At 44.2% G+C, this 21,969-nt stretch overlaps 1 protein-coding gene across 1 annotated transcript; it reads left to right on the plus strand.

The window, feature by feature from the left end:
- The first annotated feature begins 164 nt into the window (after positions 1 to 164).
- Positions 165 to 21,650, plus strand: GTF3C2 (general transcription factor IIIC subunit 2). Its single transcript, XM_030858119.3, has 19 exons — positions 165 to 315; positions 7,904 to 8,174; positions 8,338 to 8,659; positions 9,254 to 9,539; positions 11,386 to 11,480; positions 12,284 to 12,361; positions 12,508 to 12,606; positions 13,684 to 13,911; positions 14,086 to 14,197; positions 14,403 to 14,511; positions 15,806 to 15,831; positions 16,016 to 16,145; positions 18,130 to 18,274; positions 18,382 to 18,543; positions 18,727 to 18,814; positions 19,460 to 19,588; positions 19,883 to 20,035; positions 20,186 to 20,293; positions 20,603 to 21,650. Exons 2-19 carry the CDS (start codon positions 7,928 to 7,930, stop codon positions 20,819 to 20,821), a joined length of 2,736 nt encoding a protein of 911 aa, XP_030713979.1. The 5' UTR covers positions 165 to 315; positions 7,904 to 7,927; the 3' UTR covers positions 20,822 to 21,650.
- Positions 21,651 to 21,969: the final 319 nt, after the last annotated feature.

Genomic DNA, 21,969 nt, shown 5'->3' on the forward strand with positions numbered 1-21,969 from the left:
ATCACCGCGCAGGCGTCAGTTCCCTTCGGGACACTGCAATTCCCATAAGGCCGTGCAGCGGCGTCCCCTGCGCCGCTAAGGCCCGGGAGCTGCGCCCGCTGCGACAGGGCTCGGGACGCTCGCCGCACTGCATTATGGGATACATAGTCTACTAGAAAACGTCCTGGGGCACAAACTCCCAACCAAGCCCACGTGTTTACCTTGTACACGGGGGGGGACGTCAATGAAGAGTAGCTACCAGATTTCGTCATAAAACGGCGACCAGACAGGCGGCGCCATCTTCGAACTTGGACTTCCGGAAGGACTTTGGTGAGGGTGAGTGTACCACAGCGGGATGTGCGGGGCCCCACGATTACTACCCCCTCACCCCACTTCTTTTTCGGTAGCACTAAGATATTGGGAACCAACTCCAGCTCCGCTTTTCCGCCTCTGCACAGCATCGCGACCTCCAGCCCCTGAACTCCTCCGGAAACCGTCGTGGTCCCCACCTCCCTAACCTACGGTGGCAACCGTGCATCCCCCATCTCTGCTCTCCTCGGGTCTCGCCTTCTTTCCCCACGCGGTGTCTGTAACACCTCGTCCTGTGTCCCGGCCGCCGCGCTGCCTACATTGCAACCCTCGGACTCTGCGAACCTACCGTAGTTCTCAGCCTTACGAAACTCAGGGCTCGCTTCCCGAACAGGCTAGTTGTGAAAGCTACCCGACGCCCAGGACTGAGAAAGGGCAGGCGGTCACCTCTAGAGAGGTAGCGGGTCGGTCTTTTCATTCTGCTGTTTTCCAGCCTCTTCCTCGGTGAGGCTCTTCTAACCCTGGGGGTTGTGCCCCGCGCGCTGCAACCTCATTGGCGCAGCCAGGGGCCAGTTATGTTTCCCAATCTAGTCCTTTTATCCCGCAGCAACTTGGCTTTCTGTTGGGGAAGGCAGAGGTGGTGACTTCAGCTTCACCCGTGGTAACTCACTTTGTTAGAGGGATGCAGGGTATGGCCAAGGCTTATAGTCCCAGGGGCATATTGTTACACAAATCTGTCATTCCTGTACCTTCGTCTCTTTTGGCCACCCCTTCTTATCAACTGTAGTATTGTTTTCTTAGTAATTTTCTTTAAATTGATTTAATTTTAAGATTTAAGTGCTTTAGTCTTGATCTAAACAACGTAGATGAAACCATGGGTTTCATGGACTAGTTATAGTTTTCTTTTTATATATACAAGTTAAAATAAAAACACAATTAGTCAAATAAAATCGTTCATTTTTGTATCTCAGAAATCATCTTGCATACCACCAGTTGTACCATAGGAACACTTTGGGAGACAATGTATTAGACCAAACAGTGTGTGTAAAGTAACTCCATACTTGAGGAGCAGTGTTATCTAATCATTTTCCACATCTGGGGAGATCAGGCTGGCAGCCTTGGAGCAGCATGGGAACCAGACAAGTTGGGGTGCCGATGCAAAATTTCATAAACTCTGGTACACATTTACTAAACATCCTTTACTTGTGTCCAGGATTTGCATTGTGTAGTCAAAAATAGAAATTAACCACCAATGCCATGCCTTCTATGAGAAGTGAATCCTTTTAGAGATTTTTGTACCTTGAGAAGGTTGTTCAATCAACAAAGGTTAATTATTGTGCTTACCACGTACCAGGTTCTAGATACAATAGTGAGTCAGATAGACAAGAGCCCTATCTCATGAAACTTTTAAGGAAGATAGATATGGAATAAGTAAATACCCGTATCTCTTATGATAAGAAAATTCCAGATGGGCTAAAGAGCTACATGTAAAATCCAAAACTAGAAAAATTATTAGAAGAAAATAAAAGAAGATATCTTATATTCTGATATTATATCAGTGGGGTAGGAAATGCCTTTTTAAGACACAAACAGGGGAATTCCCTGGTGGTCCAGTGGTTAGGACTCTGCACTTCCACGGCAGGGGGTACGGGTTCGATCCCTGGTCAGGGAACTAAGATCCCCGCATCATGCAACATGGCCAAAAAAAAAAGACACAAACAGAAGCCAGAAAAGAGAAGACTGAGAAATTTAACTCATAAAATTTAACTTCAGTTTAGCAAGAAACATAAGCAAAGTTTTTTTAAAAGGTAGATACAGAGAGAAAATATTTGCAACATAAATAACTGCACAGATAAATAAGGAATGATCAATTTGTCCTGTAGAAATATGGGCAAATTATGTGTATCGGCAATTCATAAAAGACAGATGTCCAACATATAAAAAGTTGCTAATCTCAATTATTACCAGGACAATGCAAATAAATACAGTAGGGAAGAATTCTTTCACTCATCAGACTGGCAAAAATCAAAGATTGACAAGGGGTGGTAAAATGGGTATACCCATTTTTACAGTTAGTAAGAGTATAAATTGCTTTTCATCTTGGTGACCTGTTTGGCAGTATCTATTAAATTTTGAAATGTGTATACCCTTTAACCCAGTACAGTAATTCCACTTCAGATGATTATTCTAGAAAAATAATTTCTCATTAATGAAGAGATCTATACTAGAATATTCACTGCAGTATTATTTGTAATAGTATTATAATCCAATTGTCCATTAAATGGGAAATACCCAAATAAACTATAATCCTATGGAACACCATATAGTAACTAAGAAGAATGAAAAAGATGTATGTGGAAAAATGATATGGAAAAATCTTTAAGACATGTAGAAATTCTCTTAACTGATTCCATTTAACTAGCTCCCTCTGTTAACTGACATTTTCCATTTCCTGCATAAAGCATACTTTACTGATGCCCATAGCACACTGAATTCTCGAAGCCTGTAGATTTTTTTCCTATAGGCCCGGTCACTCTAAGTAGTTGAACTGAATGCTTGCCAAGAGTCATTGTATTGGTTCGAACATTTTTAATATAAGTTGATTTGTCACTATGTTTATATAATTGTGACATATATTTAAATTTTAAGGAAATTTGAGTATGTAAGAGTTACTGTTTCTATTAAAAGTAAGTTGAAACATGGCAGATATACAGGTGTTTTATTGTTGTTCTTTATATTCTACACTTATTTATAAGTATTTTGTATCAACTAAAGATTTTATAAAAACAATTCTAAAAAAGAAAAGAAAGCAAACTAAACTGAATACTTTGGAGAGACAAAAGTGAGTTTGCAAACAAGCAAAAAAGCTACCAAACAGGTGTAAGACACCTGTAAAAGACAGGAAATTTTGTAAACATCTGGAAGGTTACTGGACTTGAATTACTTCTCAAGAAAAGAGAATGTTTCAAGAAACAAGTGGTAAGGAGCCTTGGTGCTGCTGAGAGGTCAAGTTAAATGAGACTGAGAAGAGTATTGGACTAATTGACACAACAGTTATGGATCACTTTAGCTTCAGTGATGAGTTGAGGGCAATCTCCTAGTTAGGATGCAGCAGGGTGATTAAAACATCAAGGGCAGACAGCTCTTAAAGTTTGACTGTGAGGGGCAGGAGGATATTAGTTGGAGAACTGGGTTTGAAGGATAGTTGTATTTGTGTTAAGATGAAAATTAAAAAATAGTTAAATGTTTATTTTTTAAATTTTATATTATTTATTTATTTTGGGGAGGCACATATTTTATTTATTTTGGCGGGAGTGGGGGGTGGCGCACCATACAGCATGCGGGTTCTTAGTTCCTCCACTAGGGATTGAACCCGTGTCCCCTGCGGTGGAAGCGCAGAGCCCTAACCACTGTACCACTAGGGAATTCCCGTTAAATTCTGTTTAGAAGGAGCCAATGGAAAGGAAAAGGATAAACATCTTCATTTTCTTTCGGTGGGGCAGGAGGGGGCATGGGGCTAGAACACAAGTGGAAAGTTTGGCTTTGGAAAGTGGATGAGGGGCTCAGAGGCAGGGAGTGTTAGGTTATCTGACAAGAAATTGAAGTATGGTTTTTGATTGTTTAAGAAATCTGAGGCTAAGTTATCTGCTGAGGACTAAGGTATCAGACGTTGGAGGAGAGAGGGTATGGGAGCTGATTAGAGAGAACGTGTGCTCAACTAGTGCTCAACTAGAACGCTAGTGCTCAACTAGCTTACATGCTCCCATGGAGAAGATGGGTGATTGGTTCATCCAGGCTTGAATTTTGCCGGGCCTGTGGAACAAAAAGACAAAAAGAAAGGAAGTTTGTAATATCAACAAGAGTCTGATTAAAATAAAGAAGTCTAAACTAGATGATTTGTGGCTGACATAGGGAGAAATTGGAGAGATCAGTGGATTAATTAATGTGGTTAAAGAATAGATATAGTGATAGTAGTTGAGCAGTCTAGCTGTAACGATGGGAGGTTGTGATCAGATATTGGGTGTCTTAGTGATTTTAGAGGTTAAAAGGTTTTATATGCTGACAAGGTTCAGGTGTGACAGTGGAGTGACTAGCAGTGATTTAGCTGAACTTTACGAGCTTGGAAGGAACAAGGTTTTTACAAGATGGGGAGGACTATTGGTCAAGAATTGACACTGGAGAGGAATTGAGAAAATACTGATCCTACTTTCTACCCTGGGGTAAGTGGGATGTGAGAGAATGAGCACCCTCCATCTGAGAGCCTGGAAAGCTAGAAATTTCATTTCCTGGAATTTTTCCATCCAAGATTCTGAATATGATTTAGGCCTTGCCAATCAAATGTGCTCTTGAGGAACTCAAATTTGGACTTGAGTTTAGAGAGGAGGCAGGCCAGAAGGCATGCATTTTGCTGTTGCAGATAGTGGCAGTGATACGGCTCTGGATCTGGGAGCCAGAGAAGAGTCTTCCTCAGTTGGTCACTTTCTGATTATTGCAGAAGCAGCTTATTTATGGAGCCATCAGCTATGGCAGGGGCTTCTTGATTCAGCTGCTGGCTCCCCACCATGGCAGAGGAGAAGCCATGTGGTTCTTGAACCAGCAGCTGTAAACAACTTCTCAATTTGACAAGTACTTGTTCCTAAACGTTTTGTCCCCAACCCTTCCAGTGATCCTCTATGCAGGTGGTTTTCAAACTTGAGTATGCAGCAGAATCACCTGAAAGTCTTGCTGTAACATGAAGTGCTGGCCCCATCCCAGAGTTTCTGATTCAGTAGGTCTGGGGTAGGACTGGAAGTTTGCACTTAACTGACTTCCAAGTGATGTGCTAGTTTTGGGACCACCCTTTGAGAACCACTGATGTGAACCATTTAATACCCTGTAATAAATTCCTTTTATTTATCTTGTTTCTGTCACCTTTGTGTTGTTTTTTTTTTCTTTTCTCTTTGTGTGTGTGTGTGTGCTTCCATTATTTTTAATGATCTTTTATTATGTGGTCTTTTAAAAAATTCCTTCCGTTTCTTAGCCCTATTGGGTATTTTGGAAGCAATATAGTATACTGTTTTTAGTTCTATTAAACATCTAAATGGTATTAGTAGGGAGTTCCCTGGTGGCCTAGTTGTTAGGATTCCAGGTTTTCACTGCCGTGGCTAGGGTTCAATCCCTTGTCCAGGAACTGAGATCCCGTAAGCCACACGGTGCAACCCCCCCAAAAAAAATGGTATTAGTAAATCTATATTTTTCAATTTGTCAGCCTTAGAAGCAAAATTAAGAACAACTTCTTTTGCCCCAATCTACTACAATCAGAATATTGGTATTTTTACATTGTGGGACATTGAAATTTTTAATTTATAATCTGTTTTATACCTGTAGTTACCACAGTTGATGATGTGTCACTGGGTTAAATCCTTACTGCCAGCCTTTTAATAACACAACTTCTCCATTAGCAAGTTCTTTATATTGATTTATCTTTCATTGGCTAAATTAGGTCTTCAAGTGTATTTTTTTAGAAAATTGCATATTTAGAATGTCATCCCATTACCTTTACATGAATGACAGTTAAGTAAAGAATTCTCTTGATCCTTTTAATGTTTCTTTATCTTCTGGCATCAAATGTTTCTGAGAACTCTGAGGCTGACCTGATTTTTTTTTCTCTCTCTTTGTAGGAGAAATTTAGTATCTTCACTTGTATTTCTTGGTCTTAATGAGTATTTATTGATTTTTGTCTTCCTTTTGCACCATAAGCCCGCTTGATCTATAGACTGAGATCTTCCTTTATGTTAGGAAAGTACACATTTCTAGTTTTCATTTCAGGAAATTTTCTTTTGTTAGGTCTTTGAACATGTTTTTTTTCTGTTCCCATTTTTCTTCTCTCTTCTTCAGGAACATCAATTATTCATATGTTGGCTTTCCACTTTCTCTTTTCATCCATATCATCTTCTCACTAATCACTTTTATCTCTTTACAACCTGTGTGGTTTTTTTCAAACATGTCTTTCATATCACTGATTGTCTTTTCAGTAGTATGTATAGTTTCAGCATTTTGCTTCTCTGGTTTTCATTTCTTTGATTTTATTCTTTTACTCAGTTTCTTTCCTTATAACTGCCAGCTCATTTTTTTTTTTGCCTTGCCATTGTTTTATTTCTTCTTTGGTCTCTTAAATCTTGGATTCCACAGTCTCTTTGGCTTTTTTGAAAGAATAGAAGCTTTTGTTGGAAAATTTCTTGTTTTCTGGAGACTTTCTTTGAAAGGGTACTTTTCACCTTTTTCATTTGTGTCCTTTATATTCTTTCCATAGTAACTATGCATAGGTCCCATTGGATCCTTTTTGCTTATTACTAATTTTGAATGGAGTAGTTCTCTCAGGGTTTGCTGTTTACCAGAGAACAATGTAGGTGGATTCTCATTGACCTCAATTTACCTTGATAGTGTTATACTATATCCCTAGCATATGATGTTATAATGTATCCTTAGCACCTGAGTTAAAGAGTTGGCTATTGTTATAGTTTATAATGATAGACTGTAGCTTCCTCAAGAGAGACAGTTGGAAACTTTAATTTGTATGATATTTCTTGTGGTATTTGTATTAGCACACTTTTCCACTGAGGCTGATGAGTTCTTTATCCTTAAGACATATATAGACCTATGGAGGGGTTCTTCCTGGGATCTGAGCTATTTCTTCCCTTTTGTTACAGACAAGTAGGTTATTCTGGCCAGAAACTGGGCCCTTGCAGAGTTCTGTGTTGCTCAGGTTTTTGGGTTGGTAGCCAGTGTTGTTTATCTCTGTCAGTTTACTTTGGTCCATGGTTGCACAGCTGGTTTCCTGGGTTTGAAGAAAATGAAGATTCATGACCATTTTTTAGTCTATTCTTCAGTGTGGAAATGGTCTCTTAATGTAGTAGGATGTTCCTTAATTGTCTCATAGGCTACCACCTCCCCCATCCAGCTGAAAGATTGCTAGCAGGACACTAGAGAATTACTTATTCTTAAATAAATCTGTACCTTGACTAATATTCACAAAGATGGATGTCAGATCTAGTCATCCTGTCCTCCTTCAATTTGATGTAAACTTTATAGTATCTGGCAGCTATTCGTTATAGTCTATTCTAGAAACTTGCGGCCCTTTCCTACATTCATAACAGGTGATTTTCTCTCTCTCTCTCTCTCTTTTTTTTTTTTTTTTGAGGGGGAGGGGATGATTCATTTCATTGGGTTTCAGGGAGAGGAGTTAAATAATTGTTCACTCACTTTAAATCATCTAAATAAAGCACTTAGTACAATACTTGGCACATAGTAAGCATTTAATAAATGGTAGCTTTATTATTGCTTGTTTGTCTATTGTCAGCTCCACTAACATGTGAGTTCCGTGAGGTCAGGGACCTTGTCTGTCTTGCTTATTGTCATGTTACCAGTTCCTAGAATGGTGCCTGACATATAGAATATGCTTAGTAATTATTGCTGAATGAATGAATGATCAGAGAGCTTGGGTTTCTGGTTGGTGGGGAAGGTGGGGGGAGGTTGGAGAAATGGTTGTGAGAAGAGAAAGACAGGAAAGTAGAAAAATCTGAGCCAGTGCAAATAGCTTTTACCTTCTACTCACTTGTATGTCTCTTATATGCAGGCGCAGCCATTTTAGGGGGTGCTGATGGATCCCTACGGGGTCGGCTGTGTTGCTCTGGAGGAGGCCGGCCCCGTGGGGAACATGACTGTGGTAGACTCTCCTGGACAAGAGGTGCTAAAACAGCTTGATGTCAAGGCCTCTTCAGAAACAACCAGTGTGGAGGCTTCCATAGAGACATCATTATCTACCCCTTTGCCTGGATTTGAGGATTCTCTTGATGAGAGGAGGCTCCCTCCAGAACAGGAAACCCTCTCCAGACTGGAACAGCAAGGTATGTCCCTTGACCTTTCAGCTTTTTATCTCCCCATGCTCAGCTTAAGATGAACGAGAGCAGGTTGAGCTCATAGGACCTTACAAACTTGGGTATGATGTAATCTGTTCCAAAGAGGCTTGAGCTCTGGTCCCATCTCACAGACCCATATTCTTCTCTACAGATCTTTCTTCAGAGATGTCAAAGGTCCCAAAGCCTAGGGCCTCAAAGCCTGGCCCGAAGAGAGGTGGTAGGACACGGAAAGGCCCCAAAAGGCCCCAGCAGCCTAATTCTCCATCAGCCCCTCGGGTTCCTGGTCTCTTAGATCAGTCCAACCCTCTGTCCACCCCCATGCCTAAGAAACGAGGTCGAAAGTCCAAGGCAGATCTGCTACTGCTGAAGTTGTCAAAAGGCCTAGATCAGCCAGAGTCTCCACATCCAAAGAGGCCCCCTGAGGACTTTGAGACCCCTCCTGGGGAACGACCCCGCCGAAGGGCTGCCCAAGTGTAAGGATTTCGGGGCACAGCTTGGTGGAGGGGGGCTGGGTGAAGGGATGAGGGTGGGGCAGATGCTGGAGAGATGAGTGGACTGTGATGAGGTGTCAGGTAAGCAGGGGTGGTGTCTGGCTTCTGGGGACTTGAGCAATCTTCTAACTCTTACCACAGCAATTTTATCTGTGGTTAAATTTGTCTATCTGGGAGGTTCCTTTCTGTACCTCATATCCTATCGCATTTTTCACAGTGTCCTCCAAGTCTTCATTGCAATTTTACTGCCCAATATGTGTCAGTATATATGTGCCCTTCCATTCTTTCCCTTTGCCCTCAATGATCTTTGACTGTGGTAGAGTGAAAAGTGCTTTGGACTTGGAGTCAGAAGAACTGGGTTCAGATTCCACATATGTGATCTGAATCATCTTGGCCAAGTCACTTAACTTTCCTGGATTTCTCTTTCTACATCTATCAAAGGGGAAGGGAAATTAATAGCCACTTCGCATGGTCACTGGGAGGATCTAGTGAGATAAGAATCAGCCAAGTGTCGGGCACAGTGGGCTCTCGGTTAAGTGTCTGTGAGTGTTGCTCTGACTCTGCCCTATCCTACAGGGCACTTCTGTATCTTCAGGAACTGGCTGAAGAGCTCTCAACAGCCCTGCCTGCTCCAGTATCCTGTCCTGAGAGCCCCAAGGTGAGCAGCCCCACCAAACCCAAGAAGAACCAGCAGCAGGCAGCCCGTCATTATGGAGAAGAAGAGGATGACACCGCACGGGACGAAGACTTCGTTCTCCAGGTTGAGGCTGAAGATGGAGAAGAAAGTGAGGCCCCAAGCGAGAGCTCGTCTGACCCCGAGCCTACAGTGCCCCGAAGCACCGCACGAGCATCCACTTCAGGGGTAACCTGAATAGATGGAGTGAATGGGGATAGCAGGATTATTAGGGGGTCAGCAGGACGCCTAGAAGGGAAGCTTTGGCCTAGTAACTAGGATGGCCAAAACAGGTAAAAGGAAAAAAGAGCAACTTCAAACACAGTTGAGATTGTAGGGGCTGCGGGTGTAACTAAACAAGATTATTCGTTCATATGTTGAGCATCTACTCTATGCTAGGAAACACAAGCATGAATAAGACAAGGTCTTGCTTTACAAAGCTCACAGTGTAATAAGTGCTGCATCAGGAGTGAACAATCTGCTTTAGGCGTATAGAGGAAGGATGATTAACTGCTTGGACTTCATGGAGAAATGATACTTGAGCTAGGTCTTGAAAGGAATAGAAGTTTGCCAGAGGGGATGGTTTTCCCAGAAATTGGTTGTGGCTGCAGCATAGGGCCTGGGGTAAAGTGGTGGGGAAGATTAAACTAGAGAAGATGAAAGGACTAAAACTGATAGGAGCCAACAAAGGGCGTGTGTGTGTGTGTGTGTGTGTGTGTGTGTGTGTGTGTGTTTAATTATGGTAAAGTAGATAAAACAAAATTTATCATTTTAAAATGTATAATTCATTGGCATTCAGTGCATTCACAATGTAGTGTAACCATCACCACTATCCATTTCCAAAACTTTTGTCATCCCAAACAGAAACTCTATACAACAGAGGTTTTTAGGTAGAAAAATAACATGATCAGTTAGGAAAATATATTAATTTGCAGTTGACAATAAAGAAGACAGCTTCAGTTCTCTAGTGCTCCAGAGTTAGTGAGGGCCTAAATTAAGCAGTGAAGGAAGAGAAGACGGGGAGGCAGATAAAAGAGATATATAAGAGAATTAATAGCAGTTGGGAATTGAAGGAGTAAGAGTTTCCAGCTTTGATGGTGCTCTCATACACTGAACCTGGGCACACAGAAAGAGTGGGGGACTCAGGACGGGGGAAGGTGGGCAGGCGAGGTGATGAGTTTACTTTCTGACATGTCGAGTTGGAGGTGCTGGTAGATCAAGGGCCATCCTTCTGGAGATGTCTCTTTGCCAGTCAGATATATGGGACCAGTGCCTTACTTCTCCCAGATGCAACATTTAAGGGAGCACCAAAACCCCCAGTAATCAAGATAAATATCTCGATGCAACATTTTAAAAATCAAAATTAATGCAACAAATCTGTAGTGAAGAAAATATCAAAAATTTAAATAAAGATAGAAACCATATAATTGATTTTCCCTTTTGCCTCAGGCTCTAATACGGCTCAGCACCACACTGAGTCTAGAATTTGTAGAAAAGTTGAGACTGAGTAACGTTTACATTTACTAAGATGCAGCCTTGATAATCAGGCATTAAAATGGTGGTCAAAGCCATGAGACATAGGATGAAATTACCAGGAGTACGTGTATTGAGGGCTGAGGAGACAGAGGGCCTCTAGGAAATACCGTCACTGACCAAATGGATCAGAGGAGGGAAAGCCTGCGAAGGAGACGTGGGAGGAATAAGGAGAGACATGGGAGGAATAAGGAGAGACTACCCCATAGGGCAGGAGTTTCAAGAAGCAAAAGGAGTCCTCTGAATCAGGTGCCATGGAGACATGCCAAGGATGATGAACAGAAAACAGAGAGGAGGTTTTGCGGTTTTGATGGAGGAATAAGAGCAGAAGATGAAGAAGTCATTGTAATGGTTGAGATACAAATCTTTTAAGATGCTGATAGGTAAAAGGTTGGAGAGGAAGTAATGCCAAGAAAAGTAAAAGTTGGGAAAGCGGTCTCCTGGGGACTTTCTCCAGCTTATGAGATTCTCTCCCTTACACTCTCTTCAATTTGATCCTCAGAAGCAGAAGCCACACTGCCGGGGAGTGGCTCCCAATGGTTTACCAAATCACATCATGGCTCCTGTTTGGAAGTGCCTTCATCTCACCAAGGACCTGTGAGGCTTGGGGAATGGGGGCTGAGGATGAAAGGGTGGTGGAGGAGTGCAAAGGACTATCTAGCAGTGGGGCTATGGGAAGGGCGCAAGGCACTTGCAGCGTAGAACACTGTGAAGACATTCATAACTAAAAGGCACTGCTCCAAAGGCAAGAGCTCTTTTTTTTTAAATTTTTATTTTATTTTATTTTTTGGTTGCATTGGGTCTTCGTTGCTGTGCGGGCTTTCTCTAGTTGTGGCGAGCGGGGGCTACTCTTCGTTGCGGTGCGCAGGCTTCTCTTGCGGTGGCTCCTCTTGTTGTGGAGCACGGGCTCTAGGCACGTGGGCTTCAGTAGTTGGGGCATGCGGGCTCATTAGTTGGGGCTCGTGGGCTCTAGAGCGTAGGCTCAGTAGTTGTGGCACATGGGCTTTGTTGCTTTGCGGCATGTGAGATCTTCCCGGGCCAGGGATCGAACTCATGTCCCCTGCATTGGCAGGTGGATTCTTAACCACTGCGCCACGAAGGAAGTCCAAGGCGAGAGCCCTTGAGCTGTGCTGTCCAATATGGTAGCTACTAGCTGCATGAAGCCATTTAAATTTCATTTTCAATTAACTACATATAATTAAAAGTCCAGTTTCTCAGTTGCACTAGGCACATTTCAAGTGCCCAGTATCTACTTGCAGCTGGCGGCTAGCGTGTTACACAGCACAGATGATAGATCACTCCCATCACTGGGAGCTGCTGTTGGGCAGTGCTGCTTCTGTTGGGCAGCGCTGCTCTAGAATTTCTCTCTTCCTTCATTCATGATGCTTCTGTTTCTCCAGCCGAGAACAGAAGCATTCATACTGGGAGTTTGCAGAATGGATTCCTTTAGCCTGGAAGTGGCAATTGTTACCTGAACTGTAAGTTGAAGAAACATCTTTGAAATCTAGGAGGGGGTGACACCACTGGAGACAGAAGGGTAACAGAGGACTCTAGATTTATAATGGGAATCCCAGGATGGATGAAACTCTTCCAAACTTAGGCTATTCCCTTTGCCCTCCCCCAGTGAGGCAGCTCACTACCTGCCCCAGGAGGAGAAGTCGCCACTGTTTTCTGTACAACGTGAAGGACTTCCTGAAGATGGCACACTCTACCGAATAAACAGGTGACGATTGCACCTCTTTTTCTGATTCTGGGAGACAGGAAAATGAAAAATGATTGTTGAAAGGGATGATAGGTTGGCCCTGTTCTTCCCTTAATGCTGGTCCAATAGGTCCCAAGGGTAGGAGTGCTGGCTAGATCTGGTCAGCCCCCTCGAATGTGCAGTGCTTATCGCTGCTGGCCAGACTGAGGGAGCCTAGGGAGGTTTAGGGTAAAACCAGTTTTCAAGGTCACATCTACTCCGATAGACCTAGACAAACTGGCCCTAGAGAGAACACTGTAGTAAACCGTAATGCACAACCTGTCATCTTTGAAGGAAAGCCTAGGACTAGACAGACTTTGGGAAGGAAAGGAGGAAGATACAGATGGTGGCCAGGACTGGTTTCACTTGTAGACTGTGACTGGTGTTCTGGTGCTTGCTTAAGTCAGTTCACAGGAGCTCCAGGTGGAGCTCCCATTCTGTTCGCATTACTTTTTTTTTTTTCTTTTTTAAGAGCAGTTTTAGGTTCACAGCAAAATTGAGAGGGTTTTTCCCATATACTCCCTGCCCCCCACATGCACAGCCTCCCCCATTATCAACATCCCTCACCAGAGTGGCACATTTGTTACAGTTGATGAACCTACACTGACACATCATAATAGCTCAAAGTCCATAGTTTACCTTTGGGTGCACTCTTAGTGTTGTACATTGTGTGGGCTTGGGCAAATGTATAATGACATGTATCCATCAATGTGGTATCATGCAGAGTATTTTCACTGCCCTGAAGATACTCAGTTCTGCCTATTCATCCTCCACCTCCCCCACATCTGGTTATCACTGATCATTTTACTATCTCCATAGTTTTACCTTTTCCAGAATATCTTACAGTTGGAATCATACAGTATATAGCCTTCTTTCACTTAGTAATGTGCATTTAAGGTTCCTCCATGTCTTTTCATGGCTTGATGGCTCATTTCTTTTTAGTGTGAAATAATATTCCATTGTCTGGGTGTATTACAGTTTATTTATCCATTCATCTACTGAAGTCCTTACTACCTTTTATTAACTCCTTTTTTCATCCCATCTTTGACTTTTCTCTAGATTTAGCTCTATCACAGCACACCCAGAGCGCTGGGATGTGTCTTTCTTTACGGGGGGACCGCTGTGGGCTCTGGACTGGTGCCCAGTGCCAGAGGGGGCAGCAGCCTCGCAGTATGTGGCTCTTTTCTCCAGTCCTGACATGAATGAGACACACCCACTGAGCCAGCTTTATTCGGGCCCTGGGCTGCTCCAGCTCTGGGACCTTGGGACCTTGCAGCAAGAAAGCTGGTGAGGTGGGGCTGGGACACTGCCATTGGAGGGTGGTTGAGGAGGAGAGAAGGATGGGGCTGGGCAGGGGAAGGGGGCAAGGCTCGGATTGGGTTGAGACAAGGGGAGCGCAGGCTCTGGCAGCTCCAGGCCCCTCCTTCCCACCCATTCTCCCCACATGCTTTCTCTCCTCAGTCCTGGCAACAGAGCCCACTTTGTCTATGGGATTGCTTGTGACCACGGCTGCATCTGGGACCTCAAGTTCTGCCCCAGTGGAGCGTGGGAACTTCCAGGCACCCCTCGGAAGGTACCTCTCAGTTGATTGTGGGATGGCCCTAGGACTCAGAGCCAGGACCAAGGGGCTGGCTCTGGGAGGGAGGGAGGTTAGAGAGTGGTGGGTGGAGTTTTTCCAGCAACTCCATATCATATTTTCAGGGACCAGAACCTGAAAAGTTTTCTGAGAGGTGCCTGAAGGCAGCAAGCCTCAGTGCAGATCTGGTCTCACCCTCTAGGCTCCTCTCTTGCCCCGGTTGGGTCTCCTGGCTCTTGCCTGCTCAGATGGGAAGGTGCTGCTGTTCAGTCTGCCCCATCCCGAGGCCCTGCTGGCTCAGCAGCCCCTAGGTGAGTAGCACAGCAAGGAGAATGGGGCTGCTGGATTTGTGGCCACAGCTTAGCAGGGCCTGTCTGTCTCCCCTGAAACTCCTCCAGGCCCAGTCTCTCCAGTACAAAGCCTTACCGAGTCACTCCTCCCATTCTGACTTCACACGTGTTGTTCTTGACCTCTCTCTTTGGCAGCCTGCACGCAGTCCTCTCTTTTGCAGTCTTGTAACTGCCCTCTTTCAGCACATTACCTTTTATCTCCCCGCCTTCCTTGCTCTCCTGTGCTCTCAGGTCTTCCCCCTCTTGCTACCACAGTTAATTGGCTGTGTAAAGAGCTGCTGAAGGCTGAGGATTGCGCCTGGGGCTTGTCTCCCCCGCCATATTCCTCTTCCTCCCCAGATCCTGTCCTCCACCTCTCCTGCCCTCACCACCACACATACACGTAAACACACTCTCTTTGTTGTGAAGAGAGAGAGAGAATATAGAGTTCTCCCTCTATATTCACCTTTGTGAAGGTGAACACAAAGAGGAAGGGGCAGGAAATGCAGCTCCTATTTGGTTGAATTTATTTGTTTTTCAACAGCACTGAGTAATTAAAGAAGAGGGCACCTAGGTTTGAACCCTGAGAAATCCCGTGTTCGGTGGTCTGGTGTTAGGAGTTGGCTGAGGAGGGAGTGGGAGGTGAGGAAGTGAAGACAGAAATGTATAGACAATTCTTTCAGAAGTTTGGCTGTGAAGGGGATCATATAAATGAGGGCGGTGGCTGGAGGTGAAAAAGGGGTAAAGGTGTACTTCCCTGGTAGTCCAGTGGTTAAGACTCCGTGCTTCCAGTGCAGGGGCGTGGGTTCAATCCCTGGTCAGGGAACTGAGATCCCACGTGCTGCGTGGCGCGGCCAAAAAAAAAAAAAAAAGAATAATGGGTAAAGGAGGGTTTGGGTTTGTTCATTTGATTTAGGTAGAAGACAAGAGTGCCTGTTTACATGTGAGTATGAGAGTGACCCAATAGGGAGAGAGAAAGTGGACAGGGCAGGAGAAGGGGAGGGTAACCAAATGAGCCACGCTCTGGAAAAGGAGGGGATGAGAAGAGAGCCGAGTGGAGGGGTTAGCCATTCTGATAGGAGGAAGGGCACTATCATATAGAACAGGAGGAAAGGAGAATCTGGGGGCAGGTTCATACATTTGATGGTAGAGAGAGAAGAGTGTGAGGGAAGGGCATGGCTGAAAGGGCTGGGGGTGCTGGCCTAAGAGCAAGGCCTAATTAGGACCTCAGTCCTCTGGATGCAGAGTGTCAGTTACTGCTCTTCTTCCCTCACAGATGCAGTGAAGCCTGCCATCTATAAGGTGAGTGAGGAACCTGCTACCTTAGCCAAGGCTCCATCTTCTTGAGCCTCCCTTACTGACTCCACAGCGAGTCTCCTTCCACCTGAAAAATCTCCCACCTCCTGCTGGATTAAACAAGGATTGGAGCCTTTGTTCCAAACAGTAGTTATCCCTAACCCTAGCCTTGTCTCTCCTGTCCCTGCAGGTCCAATGTGTGGCAACCCTTCAGGTGGGGTCTATGCAAGCATCAGACCCCTCTGAGTGTGGTCAGTGCCTTAGCCTGGCTTGGATACCCACCCGGCCCCACCACCACCTGGCTGCTGGATATTATAATGGTGAAAAGCAAAGCAGAGCATAAGGAGCTACCGCTCTTGAAACTTTTATATATGCTTGTTTTTCTGTTGTGGTTTCCTTTTTGATTCAGTGTTCGCCATTATATACTTGTAACTCTTCATGAAGTGTAAAAATACACAAAGAAGAGAAAAAAAGTCACTAGAATTTTTCTACTCAGAAAGAAATAATTGAGTAGATAAACATCATTTCATGCTGCTCTCTATGCATGTATAAAGATAAAAAGATTAGATGGAGAGATAAAGAATTCTGTAAAAATGGGATCATACTCTAGATACTATTTTAAATTAAAAGGTATTAAGTTTAATTATACTTTAACTTTATGGAAGGAAAAGGCAAGTGAAACTGAAAAATTAGCTAAGGTCCCAATAAATGTTCTTTCACCACAGAGAGATTAGTTCCATAAAGATACTTTTAAGATTAAAAAGGAAAAAGGTAAAAAATTATAAATAACATTAAGTAATTGGCGTTATTAGGTTGTTATTGTTTTTAAATGACAGTTTCACTTTTAGACACACCAGCAGACTTTCTGCTAGGGTGATAAGGGAATTAGCACTCGTACACTGCTTCCTGTCATCCTCCTCACAATCTCCTAATTGTGTTTCTTTTGGTGGTCTTGTTCTTACACTGTCAAGGTATGTGATACTCAGTGCTGTTTTGCTATCTTAATTCCCAGAGTTACTTAATCTTAACTCTGTATTGAAAACGATTGCCTGTCTCCACCAGTCCTTTCATCTCGGTCTCCCCCTCCATTGCTGAATTACTTATATTGCTTAGCTGTAATTCACTGTCAAGTTTTTTCAAAAAGGCTCATAGATGCTACATTTCCTGAGTTTATGTATAAAAGGGGTTTTAGCTTCACATGCTTCCCCCAACTTTTTTTTTTAATTAATTAATTAATTTATTTATTGGCTGCGTTGGCTCTTCGTTGCTGTGCGCGGGCTTTCTCTAGTTGCGGCGAGCAGGGGCTACTCTGTTGCGGTGCACGGGCTTCTCATTGTGGTGGCTTCTCTTATTGTGGAGCACGGGCTCTAGGCATGTGGGCTCAGTAGTTGTGGCTCACGGGCTCTAGAGCACAGGCTCAGTAGTTGTGGCGCATGGGCTTCATTGCTCCGCGGCATGTGGGATCTTCCCAGACCAGGGCTCGAACCCGTGTCCCCTGCGTTGGCAGGCAGATTCTTAACCACTGCGCTACCAGGGAAGTCCCGGTTCCCCCCACTTTTGTTTATTAAATTCTTATTGTTCTTTAGTTTGTCTTTCACTTTTATCAAAGTTATACTTTTGATTACTTCGTCCTCTGCCAGCCTGGTCAGGGGTCAGCTTGTTTTGGATCAGCTGAGTTAGTTTCTATTTGTCCATTTGTTTTCTATTCCTCTACATTTTGTTGCTTTTGGCTCCTTGCCTGTTCTCTTTGCCTTAGAGCAGAGTTGGCAAACATTTCTCTTAAGGTTCAGATAGTGAGTATTTTATGCCTTGTGGGTTGTTTGGCCATTGTTGGAACTATTCAGCTCTGCCATTATAAAGTGAAAGCAGCCACAGACCTTAGGTAAGCAAATGGGTGTGGTTGTGTTCCAGTCAAACTTATTTACCGAAATAGGCAGCAAGCTGTATTTGGCCCATGGGCTGTAGTTTGCCAACCCTTGTCCTGGAAGGTTTATGCTTTTTTAAAAATCCCTTTATTTTTATTTAGTAGGGAGTAGAGGACACTGGGTTCATTCAACCTATCTTTCAACTGCAGATCTCAGACTAAGCTATTACTTTTATGTTGATGAGAATTGGAACTAAAAATATCAGGTTGAGTCTTTAAACCGTGGAGGGAATGTTGACTAGCTAATCATGATCTCTATAGCCTTTCATAATGCATCAAGTCTGAGAGTAGACGACATAGACCCTAGGAGCCAGAGAAAGGAATTAGAACAAGAAGGGAGAACCTGGCTCTAATACCTACGCATTCTGTCCCTACCTCAGGCATGGTGGTTTTCTGGAACCTTCCCACGAACTCGCCTCTGCAGCGGATACGGCTCTCTGATGGCTCCTTGAAGCTCTACCCCTTCCAGTGTTTCCTAGCCCATGACCAGGCTGTGCGTACCCTTCAATGGTGCAAAGCTAACAGGTATAGAATAGGAGAGTTGTGGAGGTGGGAGGTGAAGACTGGGACAGGCTGACTCTTCCAGGCTTGTTCAGATTTGATCCTCTCTCTCTTCTCCCATCTTTCCACAGTCATTTCCTAGTCTCTGCAGGGAGTGACCGGAAAATCAAATTCTGGGACCTTCGACGACCTTATGAACCAATAAACTCTATCAAGCGCTTCTTGAGTACAGAGCTGGCCTGGCTGCTCCCTTACAATGGTGTCACTGTGGCCCAGGACAACTGCTATGCCTCGTACGGCAGGATGGAGAGAGGAGGAGCTCTGGGGACAGGCCCTAAGGGTTGGGGTGCACTGTGCCAGATGGTTGTGAGGAGAGGAGGGTTGAGGGTTGTTTCACTGAGAGAGTTTGAATTGTGGGGGAAGAAATGAATCTAATCTTAGAAAAAAGAAGGTTTTCTGTTCTCTTTCTCTTACAGTTATGGACTCTGTGGAATTCATTATATTGATGCTGGTTACCTTGGTTTCAAGGCCTACTTCACTGCTCCTCGAAAAGGCACTGTCTGGGTGAGCCCCTCTCTTCCAAACCTTCATTACACAGGAAAACGGTCCCTTTACTCACCTAGTGGTGGTCAGAAAGAGGCAGGAGTGGGTTTTTTGGTTGGTTGGTTGGTTTTGTTTTAATATTTTTTAATTTGTTTTATTCTTTTTGGCTGCGTAGGGTCTTAGTTGCGACACGCAGGATCTTCACTGAGGCACGCGGGATCTTTTTCGTTGCGACGCGTGGGCTTCTCTCTAGTTGTGGCGTGCGGGTTTTCTCTTCTCTAGTTGTGGTGCGCAGGCTCCAGGGCACATGAGCTCTAGTTGAGGCGCGTGAGCTCAGTAGTTGTGGCGCATGTTGGCTTAGTTGCCCCGCGCCATGTGGGATCTTAGTTCCCTGACCAGAGATCGAACCTGCGTCCCCTGCATTGGAAGGCGGATTCTTTACCACTGGACCACTGGGGAAGTCCCAGAGGCAGTAGTTTTGGATAAAAGGAGAAGATAGGTGTGTGGTAATTGTATCTTCAGGGATATGGGTTATGATAAACTCATATTTGTTTGTGCGAATATGCCTCTCCCCCCTCAGACTGTGAAGTTGTTACCAGTTCACAGAACTGAATAAATATGAGTGAATGAATGAATGAATGAAAAATATCTCTCTCTTCCTATTAGAGTCTTTCAGGATCCGACTGGCTCGGGACAATAGCTGCAGGAGATATATCTGGGGAGCTCATTGCAGCTATATTGCCTGATATGGCACTGAACCCAATAAATGTCAAACGACCTGTAGATCGAAGATTCGTACGTATATGAATATTTAATAGCAGCACTATCTGTTGGGTCCTAATCCACATGACCTCTCAAATTAGTGCTACCAATTAGCAGCAGAGTACAAATTAGTACTAGGTCTCCCAGCCCTGATATTCTCCCTGGAAGTCTTAGCATAGAGGTATACATAATCTCCCCTACCCTCGTGCATCTGAACATATGTTTAAACATACTACTTACAGTCTTTCCTGCTCCAAACCAATTTTCTCTTTTACTTTTATTCAGTCTTCAGTATTATAGAACCTAATCTAACATTCTTCTTTCTAGCCTATATATAAAGCAGATCTGATGCCATATCAGGACAGTCCTGAAGGTCAGGACCACTCTTCTGCTTCATCTGGGGCCCCCAACCCTCCCAAGGCTCGAACTTACGCTGAAACCGTCAACCATCACTACTTGCTCTTTCAAGACACAGATTTGGTAAACTGAGGCCAGGAGAATGGGTGTGGCATTAGAAAAAGTAAAAAACTTGAGTCCTTGTATAGTAGGGAGTCCTAAGGAGTTCCAGCAGAAAGATGCAAAACTAAGAAGCTGCTCTCTTTCTCTCTCCTATTACACCCTCCTCCCCAGAGTTCATTCCACGGTCTGCCCCACAGAGAACCAATGCTGCGCATGCAGGAGGGAGAGGGGCAAACACGGCTCTGCCTGGACCGGCTGCAGCTGGAAGCTATTCATAAGGTAGGAACCTTATCTCTCATCTTCGCCATCCTTCATCTCATTTCCTCCCAACTCTGGGCCTGTGAGCAATGAAATGGGAGATGAAAAGGTAATGGAGACGGTTAAGGCGGGGGAAACAGCTCCGGCACTCTCATCCTCCAGAGCATGATAGACATACCTCATTCATCGTCTTCTCATTCCTACCTCTCACCCCATCGTGGTCCTCCTATCCTTTCAGATTTGTGGTTTTTTTTTTTTTGCTCTTAGAGCTAAGACTCACCCTAAAGCAACAACTGTGAGCATCTCTTTTGTTTTCTATTCTCTTCACAGGTACGATTCAGCCCAAACCTGGACTCCTATGGATGGCTGGTCTCTGGGGGGCAGTCAGGGCTAGTTCGGATCCATTTTGTCCGTGCGCTCACCTGTCCACTGGGCCACCGTATGCAGCTTGAAAGCCGAGCCCACTTCAATGCTATGTTCCAGCCGGCCTCCCCCACTAAAGGGCCTGGCTTCCCTCCAACCAGCCATCGCCTTCTGCCTGGCCCCTAGTCGTGGTCCCCACAGAACACTCAGGATGAAGTCTGCCGAGAACAACTGGCCCCATGCACACAGCCATAGGAACTGGGGCTTTCCTGGACAGTGATGCTGCCAGGCCTGGACCTTTAGACCTGCCTCCCCAGGACTCCTTAGATCCCTCTTTCCACAGACTTCTGTCATCACGGCCCCCCGCGGGCAAGGGGGTTCTCCCTCCACAAACTCTCAAGTCTCCTCAGCATAAAACTATGACTCATGAGAAACACTCAGGCCTGACCTAGGCTTGGGAGTCAAACTGCTCATATTGAGCATATTGTGAAGTGGGTAAAACTAAGTAAAGGTACTGGGTGTTTTTGAGACCACATGTGAGTGGGTGTTTGGAGAACTGGAAAGGGTATCTGCATGAAGGCTCCTGTCTGACTATATTCCAGGATCCAATATTACTGCCTTCCTAACTTCCTCTTTAGAGTACCCAACACACAGGCCCACAAGGGGGTGATGGTAATTCATTGCACTGAAGCTGCTTATAGTACTTACTTAACTGAGGAACACACCACAGACACCCTGCCAACAGAACAGTGGCTCAGATCTTACTTGCTCCTGCTTATGAATATTCCCAATCACTGGTCATCTGACCCTTCTTGAGCACTCCTAGACAGTCATTTTTTAAAAATCTTCCTTTATATCAAGTCACACAGTATACCTCTATAAATTTTACCATGGGTGTTAGGAAATCTAGTCACTCTTCCCTATGATTGCCCTTCTAAGTATTTAAAAATAGCTATCATGTGTTTCCCAAGTCTTTTCTTCTCTAGATTAAATATCTTAAGTTGCTTTAACCATTCTTTTACACGTCATGATTTTTGATCCTTCATTATACTGTCACATTGTTGACTTATTAAACATATTTAGCTACACTATTTCAACTATAGGAGGTATTTCAAACCCAAGCACAGTAGTGTATTATAGCTCATTTTGTTAGAATCCTCTTGTGGGATGTTGCAGACTCACGGTGACTGCAATATTGCCTCTTAAGCAAGGATAGACCCCACAAGGAGAAATAAGCAGACCATAGTCTTGGAATGTAGAAGAGTACAACCTGAGGTTTGGGGCAGGGAGTAGTCAGATGACTTCAGGAAATAGAGAAAAACACATAGCCAGCT

This window comes from Globicephala melas, chromosome 12 (genome assembly GCF_963455315.2).
Source record: "Globicephala melas chromosome 12, mGloMel1.2, whole genome shotgun sequence".
NCBI classification, from domain to species: domain Eukaryota; kingdom Metazoa; phylum Chordata; class Mammalia; order Artiodactyla; family Delphinidae; genus Globicephala; species Globicephala melas.

Coding starts and splice junctions, on each gene's coding strand:
- GTF3C2 (XM_030858119.3), top strand. CDS start 7,928: ATGGATCCCTACGGGGTCGGCTGTGTTGCTCTGGAGGAGGCCGGCCCC. Junction 8,175..8,337: donor CTCCAGACTGGAACAGCAAG/GTATGTCCCTTG, acceptor TCTTCTCTACAG/ATCTTTCTTCAGAGATGTCA. Junction 19,589..19,882: donor GACCTGTAGATCGAAGATTC/GTACGTATATGA, acceptor TCTTCTTTCTAG/CCTATATATAAAGCAGATCT.